Raw genomic sequence first — 13,323 nt, forward strand, 5'->3', positions numbered from 1 at the left:
AAGTCTGAAATTATAATCACCGAAAGCAACCGGAGCAGAAGATAAACACGGATACAGCTGAACAGAAATGAATCACAACGATTATGATGTTCTTTTGGGGATTTCACCCGATATTCGACAGTTTGCAGAAACATTGATAGAACATTCATGTTTTGGTATATGTGGAGGCAAAGCTAGATTAACAGATGTTAGATCGGGGTAACTTATTTATACAAAATTGCTGTTTTTTGTCCTTCCTCCAAGAAGTGACAGAAGTAGTACTACACTTCTAGAATGTAATAGTTTTAACAATTATCATTATCGCTATTTGACTTAATTTTCCTTTGTTCTTACTGACTGATAATTTCCTTTCTCAGCGGAGTCGAGTGTTATGAAAATTATCGCTAGAAACTAATGGGGCATGCAGCTTTGCTAATAGGGCTCTTCACGGTTAGTTCGGCCATATTGGATAGGGGGCAGATTTTTTGGAAGAAGGTGGAAATAGTATGAAAGTGTGGGAAATCCTATGTGTGTTTCCAAGCAACAGCTCTGTTTTAATGATGTTTTCCCGTATTTTTCACACCATTTTTACCTCTATTATGAAATCTGCCCCCTATCCAATATGGCCGAACTAACCGTGAAGAGCCCTATTAAGGTTCATGTGGACCCTATGGCTAAAATGCCCGTATTTTCACCTAAAAAATTTCTCTGAGTACAGACAAACCTGTGCATCTGATAAGTTTTAAGGCATAGCATGCCCTAGATAAATAGAATTCAAATGCATTGTATGATTTAGAAAATTCATAACTTAACTGGATTTTGCCGTACACTTTTTTTCGTCTCTGCAGAAGATGATAAAATTAACAAACAGTTGAGTTTACCTTGATATGGTCCACTCAGGTACACAGTTTAAATAACCATTTTTTGTCAGGTATCTATTGTCCATCTAATGTCCATGTCAATTAAAAATGCTCACTTTAATTTTTACCTGTGGGGAAGTTCTCAAACCTGTTTCCCAACTTAGTTTATTTTGGCACCTTCTGAAGGAATGAAAAAAAGTGCACAGCAAAATCCTGGTAAGTTTTTATTTTTCTAAAACATAAAACATACTTACAATTCATTTATCTAGGGCATGCTATGCCTGATTTTTTTACAGACGCGCAGGTTTGTCTGTAAATTTTGAGGTGAAAATACGGCCATTTTAGCCATAGGGTCCACATGAACCTTAAATTGACATGAAATTGACAATGTCGTCATAGGTAAAATTGTGATAAACAGTTTATCATTGGTCATTTCAACTCAATTACTTTTCTGACCTTCGCCGTTCCGCTCAAGCGTGAAAATCAATCTTGTTTTTTATCAACGATAATCTATAATTTTGACTCCTTGGACAGTTCATTGAAAGAATATTCTATTTTTATGCTGTGATATTTTGTAGGATGGGGTCGTAGCAAAAATTTAAAGCTTCTTTTAAAAAAATAATTATTTGGAGTACACATGTATACTTTTATACTATTACTAACATGACTATCACTAATAGGCATATACATGTACGAGGGTCATAATTGGGATAACGATAACTAGAAAAATAACCAAATGTCGTTACTGGTAATTTTTGGTGCATGATGTTAAAATGTACGCTCTCTTTTAGCATGAATAGACTGATATCGACAAATCACATTAATATTTTTCCAAAAACAATGTTAAATAGCTATTTGAGACTCCTGAAGAATCATGATAAGGATATTTTATTAAACAAAGGTAAAATTTAACTGATTTGTCGATTACTGTAACTGAATTGATAATTTTATTACCCCAGATTTGTTTCTCTCAATCGATTGATGGCTTTTGAACAGCGGTATACTCCTGTTGCCTTTATTTATTATAAAAATTTCTTGAATGAAATCATGAGTTCACTCTGAATTTAATAATACATCCATGTTAGTAAAATAATTTAAGAACTATAAAAAGAATTAAACACACAAATTGACCTCACCTTTTACAATTTCAGCTCTATTTGTGAGCTTACATGTGTATATGAAAAATACAATTCCTGAAGGGAATCAGAGATTCAGAGTTCAGGACTAAAGATTAACGGTTTTATTTATGATTATGATGTCAAAGATTTCTTACATGTAAAAAGAATACGTACATGAACAGTTATAAATGATTATACATTTTATTTTTTTACAGGTCTGTGTCATACATTGCTGGTTGTGAAGGAGACAGATTCAAAGTACTATTGCCTTATGCTGGACAGACTTTAACATGTAAATATCCATCATGTCCATATTGGAAACAAACAAAAAACACTAGATTTGTTCCCACAGGTGTATACATTCTTATCTGTGTATCAATTAATTTAATAATTGTAGCTGCACAACAACAAAATATTGTTTAGCCTCTTGTAAGCTGTTGCATGTCAAGTAAAATATTTGCTTTTAAAGTTACTGGGAAGACCGTACAAATAACCATGATTATAACCAAAAAGACATTACATGTGGTAGATCTAAGAAACTTCATTTTTCCATACATCAGCTTACCAAAAACAATAAAAGGAGTTGTTAGATATAAACTTCAATGAGACAGCATACTTAACAAAGCACCTACATGTAGTAGCTTAAATGACCTTTCAGACTTCTACAATACAGGTGTCTGTATAATACATCCTCTAAAAGGTCTAAACTGGCTGAGTTTGAATAACTTGTTAATAAATTAAACAAAAAGTATAAGAAATTGGCTGTATACATTAAAATGATGAAAAAATACTCAAAATAACTACACAAAACCAATAGACTTCATATACAAGACTTAAGACAACTCCTGACTGCTTCATATACAAATGAATTCAACATTTCACAGATTATTTTTAAAGGAACATCCAACTATATTCCTCAATGGTTTAGACTATAATTGTATTTTGACATCAAGATAGTAAAAATATTCAATAAATTACAAGTATTGCTTATATTCAACAACAAAAAATCATTTTACATTTATAATATTAACAGGGGAGGTAATATTTGATAAATATAGTCCAGAAGAATCTCCAGATTTTATATTTGGATCAGAAGACACAGATTTTTCACCTGATATAGCTGATATTAAGGTTTGTCTTACATATAAAATAATACAAAAATATTAAATTTGCTATTTAACACAATGTATCTACAGGAAGTAAACCTATTTGATATGTCATGTATGTGTTCATTTGTGTCAATGTAAACTGCACACACAAAAAAAATACAAATGAAATGCATACAATTGATTTTATAAGTTATACATGTATGAAAAATTTGTCAGTTTTGATCAAAATGCCTGCAGAACTGTAGAAAGCCCAATTAAAGTAAAACACAAAAGAGGAAGACATTGCCTCAGCAAAAGACAAATGTCTATATAGAGTACCGTAAAACAACTTATTTTCACATACTTTCATGTGTTGATTATTTACATATTCATGTATTTATTTATAGACATTAGTAGATTGGGATTATCATAATCCTTATGCCCTGCTCCAAGTCATAGAAGAACTTCTAAAAATGTATAAGGTCCACCAGGAACGTATAGTAGAAGCTTATGACAGATTACAATTTGAATATTCATCACTAGTTAACCAATCAGATATCACATCACAACATGTAGAAGTACATATACTTAGGTTTGAGGTATGTAGCTGGTAATTGATAGAATGTAATCAAAGAAACAAAAAACAGCAGTCCTTCATAGATATTGGAAGATGTGGTATGAGTGCCAATGAAACAGCTCTCCTTCCAAGTAACAATTTATAAAGTAAACCATTTTAGGTCGAGGTACGTCTCTCAACATGGAGCCTTAGCTCACACCGAACAGCAAGCGATAACGGGCCCCAGAATAACTAGTGTTAAACTATTAAAACGGGAAAACCCACGATCTAATCTATTTAAAAATGAGAAATGAGAAACACTTATGAACTACATAAACATACAACAACCACTGTACATCAGACACCTGTTGTTAATTTCTTTGCCTTTTGTCTTTTGGTCTCTTGTGGAGAGTTTTCACATTGGCAATTATACCACATCTTATTTTATATAATGTAACTGAACAATTGTATGTTTACCCTCACTTTCATATTTTGATTTTTCCTGTAAATCCACTTTGATCTTAGAACTTGATATATACATGTAACCATGTTTAATGATTTATTTATAAAAAGAACTCTTCAAATTGATTGGTTTCATCATAATTATTACAATTATTTTTTTCCAGTCAAAAGTTGGACCAATTAGCTTTTTAATCAGATTACCAGTAGATTTTACCAGAATACCTCCATTTTTATCAAAGGTAAGTCTGTGACAGCATGTTTTAAATACACATTTATATTTGTGACTCAATATTCTTTTCTAGTTTTACTTAAAAATGACAGACCTCTATAAAAGCATGTTGATTATTCTAGAATAGTTTAGTTTGTGTTTCACTGTTACTTTATTTGTGATGGAAGTTCTTATTTGCTAGGTCTCATTAATTAAATAATGTTGTTTAAAAATTTGAGATATCAATACAATATTTAAGTTTCTAATTTACAAATGTTTACTTAAGGCTTCGTAAGAAAGATTAAATGTCAAAACTTTTGGACAACTATATGGTAGTAAATAATTTAATTAAATAAAAATAAACTTAAAATTTGTGCACAGAAAAAAAGAAGAGGCTATGAGTGTAAAAAGTTTTATGGCCAAGTACTCAGTGGATTGTCAGTGGTTGTTCACAACTGGATTTTACATATTTTTAATTTAACCATATATGTTTCAGGATAATCCTGGTGAAGATTCAGCCATCCTCCTCATAAGTTTTCTGTCTCCATCAAGTTCAAAGATCACACCACAGTTATATTTATCACCAAAAGTTGAGCAGTAAGTGACTTCATTATTACGAAAATGTGTGGAAAAATGTAGGATTATCTACCCTTGATTCCAAAATTTTGATTTTTATATTGGAGGATTAGCAGTTTAAAATAACCTGATCTTTGAATTAAAAAAAATATATTGAAAGGGTAAGTTAGGCTGAGGATAAGAGAACTAGATGTTTGATTCCCTTCTCAAATTAACCTATGTAAGGGAGATAACTGCTTAATATTTCTTGTGTTTTCTGTTTCAGTGCACTTGGTGGTGCTGCAAATTTAAGAATACCAGCCTTTCCATCAGATGGATGTCTGTTAGATTATGTACCAAATGTTTCTAATTTATTATCTAATAAGGTAGGAGTAGTTGTAAGATAAAATATCAGATAACTGTACAATTGAATATCTTACAGGTTAAGATATTCAAAATGCTCTTTTTTATGTTTAAGAAAAAAACTCTTCCAAATGAAAATAACACTTGATATATATTAAACGTTGAATAAATGTTCTGGATTTACCTTCATTGAAAACGCACAAGCCAAAACCGTTGAAAACTAGAGATGTAAAGATATGCAGATATGCAGAAGGGTTGGAGCTATTTGATCAAGAGACCTAAAATAATAGCCAACTTCAGTGATGGTCAACTTTGCCCTAGCTACAAATGTATATATAAGGAGTTTTGTGTAAAGCAAAGTCAACATACATGACATTTGCATTATTTTATCTCTTGAACTTACAAAAATTGTCACTCAGCATGAGAACATACTACTTATTTGTATTAAAATGATGCTTTTCAGTACTGATGACTTTTTTTTGATAGGTTGACCAAGTAGTTGCAAATTTTGATAGGAGAAAAGAATATATTGCAGCATTTTTAAGTCATTTTGGAAGGTAGGTTTATTAATAAAAACAGTTTTAAAGGAGAAAACACTCAATCTAAGAAAAATTCATTAATTTTACTATTTGAGGATATAAACCTATTAAAATAATGTGAATATAGAGTAAATCTGAATACAATATTTACTGTAAGCAGCTTATTTTTTCCATGATTCAGATTGATTTACATTTTGTTTGTACCATTTAGATAGTATTAATTTTTTTTATGGTTAATGGTTTTGTTTGTTTTTAAACAGATCTTTAAAGTGATGTATTTGTTTTCGGTTCATAAAAAAAGAAACAATGAGATCTTACCATTAATATGTATCGATATTCACAGACTATTTTATTCTGTTTATTTCACAGATCATTACTGGAATATGATGCAGATGCTTTTACAAAGATCAGCTTTTTGTTTGAATGGAATGATTTTTTCTTTATATTTTTAAGTAAGTAAAGATAATTTTCTCTAACTTTAACATCAAAACTTTGACAGTAGAAGTTTCTCAGGTTGAATGCTGTATCCTACATTGCAGAGGAAATTAAACTTTTTGTCTAAAAATTCTGCCAAAACTGAAGTCAAGGCAAAATTACACCTTTTATTTTTGCCTAGTTTTTGCAGTATTTGTATCACAATCTCTCATTATATACATTGCTGCTTTGAACAAAACAAATGAAATATTCATATTCATATTATAATAGGATCACTTTATTTATTTTAAACTCTTTTGCCTGATATAGTTTATTCCTTAGCTTATTGGGGAATCCAATTCAGTTTTTCAAATAGAAGGATGGGCACACAATAGTCATTTTTCATATCTTCACCCAGATAGGATGAAATATCATCATAAGTAACAGCATATTTTACACAACTAAATTTAGTAGAATATTGCATTAAGTTTCTAATCAAATCCAGGTGTTATGCTGTCAATAATAAATCTAATTACTTCATCTTGGTATTTGTTTTTATTCAAGTTGATTTGCCACAGTTTTTTCCACAAGAACAACCAGAATTCAAATTCCAGTCTATATATCATCAAGATGCCAAGCGAAAACCATTCATTCAACCTTTTGGGGATTACCCATACAGTCCAAGATGGACTGGGAATGAAATGGCACAAAGAGCAAAGTAAGTAGAGTTTTACAGTATATACCAACACAGTCAGTGAGAATGGTTTTGTTATAGCTGTTAACCATTACATTTCATATGTATTTAGATTTCAAGCAAAAAGTCATGAGTGTAAATGAAAAAAGATTTTTACAGAAACACTAATAATTGTATTCACAAATACAACTTACAGCTCCCTTTATCCCCATGTGTCAACAAACAATCTAAATGAAAGAAACCTTGAACAAACACTATCTGGCTCTCCAGGTTTTAGGATTGATAGACTTGTTCGACAACATTTCCTTATAAAAGAGAAGATACTGTTGCAGAAACACCAATTAAATTGCCTGTTAAGAAGTTGTTTTTTTTTGTTTTTTTTTTAGATATTTTTAAAAATATTTGTTGAACAGGTTCTGTTAAGATGTTGTAGCTCAATCTGGGCGATCAGTCAAATTGTACTAAATTATCTCCCTTAAATAAATTATAAAAAAAAAATCAATTATGATTTGGAAGTCTAATTAAAAAATTACAGACATATTTTATAAGCACTGATGACTATAATTTGAAGAATAATCAGTTTCACCCTAAAACTCATGAAAAAATGCATTCTTTTTGGACATTTTTGAAAAGAAGTTTTCATTTTTGCATCAATACTTTCAAAGGGCAGTGTAAAAAATATATACAGACATTACAAAGTTAGTATTCAGCAAATTTACTTTATAATGTCTGCATATATATATTGGACTGCTCTTCATAGTAAAATTCAAAATTTGAAATTTCGAAAAACGTTAAAGGGAGATAATTATATCAATAGAGATAATATAAATCAACCAAGCTATATGTTAAAGCTGAAATTGAAGCTAGATTTTATAGTAATGTGTTGCAAGCAGTCATTCATGTAAAAAGTCATACATTTAAATGGACAAACTGAACTGTTAGCTTTTGAGATTGTAAATACTGTTTATTTATATTTCCAGGTCTTTTATTTTGAACAACATCAGTGATTTTCAGAAAGCATCTGTCCACAGTGGATCATTGAACTGAAGAAAAAAAAATCTGATTCTATATACGGGCAAAGTGTTTTTATCTTCAGTTTAAAATTAGATCCAGGATTCCATTTTTGGGCATTGTGTTGATATCTTCAGTTTAGATTAGATCCAGAACTTCATTTCAAATAGAAGTAATGAAAAATAACACAAATGACTTTAATGATACAAAACTTTTAAGTAAACTTCAAGTATGGTCAATTTATAAAGAGACTAGATAGAACATGTATAGAATTAATCATCTAGTATTTGGAACAGGATTTATTTATGAACAAAAATGATTAATATTTAATCATATGATACATGTAGATATAATTATTCACTCATTTTCATACCTCAGCAAGTACTGTATACATTTTGAAATTTTTATATATTTTAAACTTTACTAACGGTTCATCATCAAACTCTCAATCAACAATATAATATCTTGAAAATCTCTCATTTACAACCATACAATTTATATTGTCTGTTATTGTTAATTTTTAACCAGTTATAATAAAAAATATTATATATATAAATGTGATTTGTTTCCAAACTTGTGTTATTTCTATCCTTCTGTCCAACATCAATGTAAACTATTTGTATGTAGCTTTATATTTCATAAGGTATACAACCTAGATGCTTCATACCTTGTATGCAGATACCTTATGTGACCAATTTTCTTTCATATGTCCATTGTCCTTGACCTTGTATTTCATGGTTCAGCAACTGCTTATTACTAGAAATAGTGAAGTAGAGCTGTATTTTACTAGACTGATTATAATGGAAAATAGTGTAGTAGTGCTATAGTTGGTAAATGGGTTCCTTGTAACGTCTTCATGTCCATCAGACAGGGTTCACCTGACCTCAACCTTATTTGCTTGATCAAGGTTCAAGTAATGTGATGAGGTCTGTTATTAAGATACTATAAACAGTAGGTTTTTGAGGGGTACATGTCAGCTGATATCATCTGACCTTCATTTTCAAGGTCTATTGGTCAATTTTAAGTTTTTGTGTTTTGGTCTGTTTTTCAATTACTGTAAGGAATATTAGAAGGTCAACTATATTGAATGTATGGATTAATTATAAGGTACATGTGTCTAACTGACAGGATTTATCTGACCTTGACCTCATTGTCCTTGATCTTGTTATGAGATACTTGAAGTGAAACCTTAATATATAAGACTTTCAACATAAAATTCAAGGGTTAGTAAAGCATGCAAGACATTTCAGCATGTGCACTTTTGATATAAATGTTCTTCAGTTATTAACCTGTAGAAACTGAATATCTGTTTTATCTGGTCAAAAACTGCAGGTCTGATGGGGTTTGGTTTAGACATGTTCCACTGTATTTCATTAAAATCTTTAGTTAAATATGAGAAGACTACACTTGTATGGTAATATCCATGGAAGGATCACATAACAGTGTTTATTAGAAAATTATATCACTGGTTCCAAAACAAGCACAAAAACACAAATAATCACACTCTGTAAATTTTATAGTATATGCCTTTCCATAGACTAACAGACACATATTTAAGTGCAATCCAACATCTCAAAATGTTTTGCACTTTAATATTTTTTTAGTGGAGTTTTCACTCAGCATTCTAAAAATCAAACAAGCTGATTTTTATTGGTTGATCAGTTTGACAGAATGGGGATGCACCTTAATTGCAACTTTAAGAGGTAAATACATTTTAACAGTACTGGAAAAGTGATTTTTATAAAGTTAACACTTAACTTCATACCTTCTAAAAGATTCTAAACCAAAACATATGTCTAGATGTACCCCTGAATTTTCATCAGTATATCAATATGTAACCAGATGCTCCGCAGGGCGTAGCTTTATATGACCGCAGAAGTTGAACCCTGAACGGTTGGGGCAAGTATGGACACAACATTCAAGCTGGATTTAGCTCTAAATTTGGATTGTGATTAAATAGTTGACACAGCATAGGTTTCTGACACAGAATGAATGTGTTCTAATGAACTTAAAAATTTTGTTTTCTCTTAGAGCAATTCACTATGCTGTTGAATATTAATCCTCTCAAAAGAATGTTTGAAGAAATTTTCTTTTTATTTATGAAATTTCAAATGAGAAAAATTGAACCAAATTTTTTAATCACATCCCCCTTTCCCTTATTCCAAAACTAATCTCAATTAAAATATTCTAATGGAGTTTGCAACAATAACTACTCATTTAAATACATCATAAATATTAAGATGTAAAAAAAACTGCTTGTTATCACTGAATGTTAAAGATTATTTAAATTTATCAGTTGGTAGTAAAAAGTGAATATACATTGTATATTGTATATAACAAAGATTTAAGTTGATTCTGGACAAAGAAAGATAACTCCAATTAAAAAAAAATCTTGCAATAAGATATTTCTTGCTTACTATTCTGGACAAAGAAAGATAACTCTAATTAAAAAAAATAATTGCTTTTTCACAATATTGTGAAATTAGATATTTCTTGCCATTGCACAATACTGTGCATTTGAAAAGACTTGCTATTGCACAATACTTAATATAATAATTTTAGATCCTGATTTGGACCAACTTGAAAACTGGGCCCATAATCAAAAATCTAAGTACATGTTTAGATTCAGCATATCAAAGAGGCCCAAGAATTTAATTTTTGTTAAAATCAAACTTAGTTTAATTTTGGACCCTTTGGACCTTAATGTAGGCCAATTTGAAAACGGGACCAAAAATGAAGAATCTACATACACAGTAAGATTTGGCATATCAAAGAACTCCAATTATTCAATTTTTTGATGAAATCAAATAAAGTTTAATTTTGGACCCAGATTTGGACCAACTTGAAAACTGGGCCAATAATCAAGAATCTAAGTACATTTTTAGATTCAACATATCAAAGAACCCAACCGATTCATTTTTTGTCAAAATCAAACTAAGTTTAATTTTGGACCCTTTGGACCTTAATGTAGACCAATTTGAAAACATGACCAAAAGTTAAGAATCTACATACACAGTTAGATTCGGCATATCAAAGAAACCCAATTATTCAATTTTGATGAAATCAAACAAAGTTTAATTTTGGACCCTTTGGGCCCCTAATTCCTAAACTGTTGGGACCAAAACTCCCAAAATCAATACCAACCTTCCTTTTATGGTCATAAACCTTGTGTTTAAATTTCATAGATTTCTATTTACTTATACTAACTTTGTGGTGCGAAAACCAAGAACAATGCTTATTTGGGTCCCTTTTTGGCCCCTAATTCCTAAACTGTTGGGACCTAAACTCCCAAAATCAATACCAATCTTCCTTTTGTGGTCATAAACATTGTGTTTAAATTTCATTGATTTCTATTTACTTAAACTAAAGTTATTGTGCAAAAACCAAGAATAATGCTTATTTGGGCCCTTTTTTGGCCCCTAATTCCTAAACTGTTGAAACCAAAACTCCCAAAATCAATCCCAACCTTTCTTATGTGGTCATAAACCTTGTGTCAAAATTTCATAGATTTCTATTAACTTAAACTAAAGTTATAGTGCGAAAACCAAGAAAATGCTTATTTGGGCCCTTTTTGGCCCCTAATTCCTAAAATGTTGGGACCAAAACTCCCAAAATCAATACCAACCTTCCTTTTATGGACATAAATCTTGTGTTAAAATTTCATAGATTTCTATTCACTTTTAGTAAAGTTAGAGTGCGAAAACTAAAAGTATTCCGACGACGACGCAAACGACAACGCCAACGTGATAGCAATATAAACGAAATTTTTTTCAAAATTTGCGGTCGTATAAAAATGCTTCCATGAGCGCAGTCTAATACAACCACAGAGATTGAACCCTGAGCAGTAGGGGCAAGTTTAAACACAATATTCAAGCTTGAAACTTTTTTGGCCCATTTTTGTCTCTTATCCCTGAACATTTGTCAATCCAAGGCTTTCCTTTGAAATATGGAACCTTGTGGTAAAATTTCAGAAAGATTCATACAATTACACACAAGTTATTATCCAGAAACTACAAAAATAAAATTGAGAATGGAAATGGGGAATGTGTCAGAGACAACAACCTGACCATAAGCACCAACAGGTCTGCAATGCACCCAGAGGCTTCCTTCAGCTGGACCCTAAACAAATATATATACTAGTTCCTGACTTTGGACAGGAGTAAAAATGCAAGGGGGTTTATGAGATCTCAACCCTCTCCCTATACCTCTAGCCAATGTAGAAAAGTAAATGCATAACAATATGTACATTAAAATTCAGTCCAAGAGAAGTCCAAGTCTGATGTCAGAAGATGTAACCAAAGAAAATAAACAAAATGACAATAATACATAAATAACAACAGACTACTAGCAGTTTACTGACATGCCAGCTCCAGACTTCAATTAAACTGATTGAAAGATTATGTCCTCATTCTATGAATATCAGGCACAATCCTTCCCCTTACGGGTTTAGTATCATACCATCATAACATATATGAGAAGAACATAACCTGTGTCATGCCAACTACTGGTTTTTAAATAAATGTATTTAGTTCTGATGCAAAGACCCTATAAGGGAATCAATATTAACACCAAAATAAGTAATCTTTTTGTCCCTAATTCCTTAACTGTTGCTTAAAAAAACCTTCATTTAGTGCTATTGAACCGTCTGTTCAAATTTCATAGAGTTCCATTCACTTCAACTTAAGTTATTGTCTGGAAACTAAATGCGTCTTCTGATGACGATGCAGACAACATGTAACCATTATACGAACCCAGTAAAAATGTTGTGGTCGTATAAAAACCAAACACCTCCCTAAATAAATAAAATCTTCAGACCGTACAAGTTCCATTCAGATGTAGTCCAACTTTACTTCTTATAAATTATTTGTTTACTACAGGATGTGCTGCAGATGGTATGATATTACTCATATATAGAGCACATTTAAGTTTTATAAGAAAATTCAACCACTGTTGTCAAGGGAAGCAATGAATATCACATCTATAAAAATAATTTTAATCATCCCAAAAATAAAGAAATAATACATAAAAAAAAAGATAATAAACAATAAATATATTATCTGATACACAACAATTACATCAAGGTTAATAACAGCAGTAACATATGAAACCCCCCCCCCCCCTCAAAAATAAGGAATGCAACATTTATTCTAGTTAAACTTTTCATAAATAATCTAGGGATTTAAATTGATAGTATACTGGAATGTTTGTCTTTGTTGTGAAAAAGAGTCCTTGGCCTAGAACCCCAAATGTACCAGATCTGTACCATAAATGACCACATGATCACTCAAAATACCAGGTGGATACAGAGATACACAGTTTATCACAAGTCTTAATTAAAAATTCCTTAAAATTTATTATCAACCTGCAAATGGTTAGTAAAAGTATGCTATGAATAAAATGTGTGGAGTTTTCATTGCAGCTTTACAAATAACTAAAAGACAATGCATTGAATATGTCTTATTTGAGTGACAGTCAA

At 30.8% G+C, this 13,323-nt stretch overlaps 1 protein-coding gene across 1 annotated transcript; it reads left to right on the top strand.

Moving 5' to 3' along the window:
• Nucleotides 1-5: 5 nt before the first annotated feature.
• LOC134711311 (BRISC and BRCA1-A complex member 2-like) lies at nucleotides 6-8,408 on the top strand. The gene is made up of 11 exons (XM_063571844.1): nucleotides 6-198; nucleotides 2,173-2,249; nucleotides 2,991-3,088; nucleotides 3,453-3,644; nucleotides 4,228-4,302; nucleotides 4,768-4,868; nucleotides 5,113-5,212; nucleotides 5,676-5,746; nucleotides 6,098-6,180; nucleotides 6,707-6,860; nucleotides 7,817-8,408. Exons 1-11 carry the CDS (start codon nucleotides 68-70, stop codon nucleotides 7,881-7,883), a joined length of 1,149 nt encoding a protein of 382 aa, XP_063427914.1. The 5' UTR covers nucleotides 6-67; the 3' UTR covers nucleotides 7,884-8,408.
• Nucleotides 8,409-13,323: the final 4,915 nt, after the last annotated feature.

The sequence above is a fragment of the Mytilus trossulus genome, chromosome 3, assembly GCF_036588685.1.
Source record: "Mytilus trossulus isolate FHL-02 chromosome 3, PNRI_Mtr1.1.1.hap1, whole genome shotgun sequence".
In the NCBI taxonomy this organism is placed as follows: Eukaryota; Metazoa; Mollusca; class Bivalvia; order Mytilida; family Mytilidae; genus Mytilus; species Mytilus trossulus.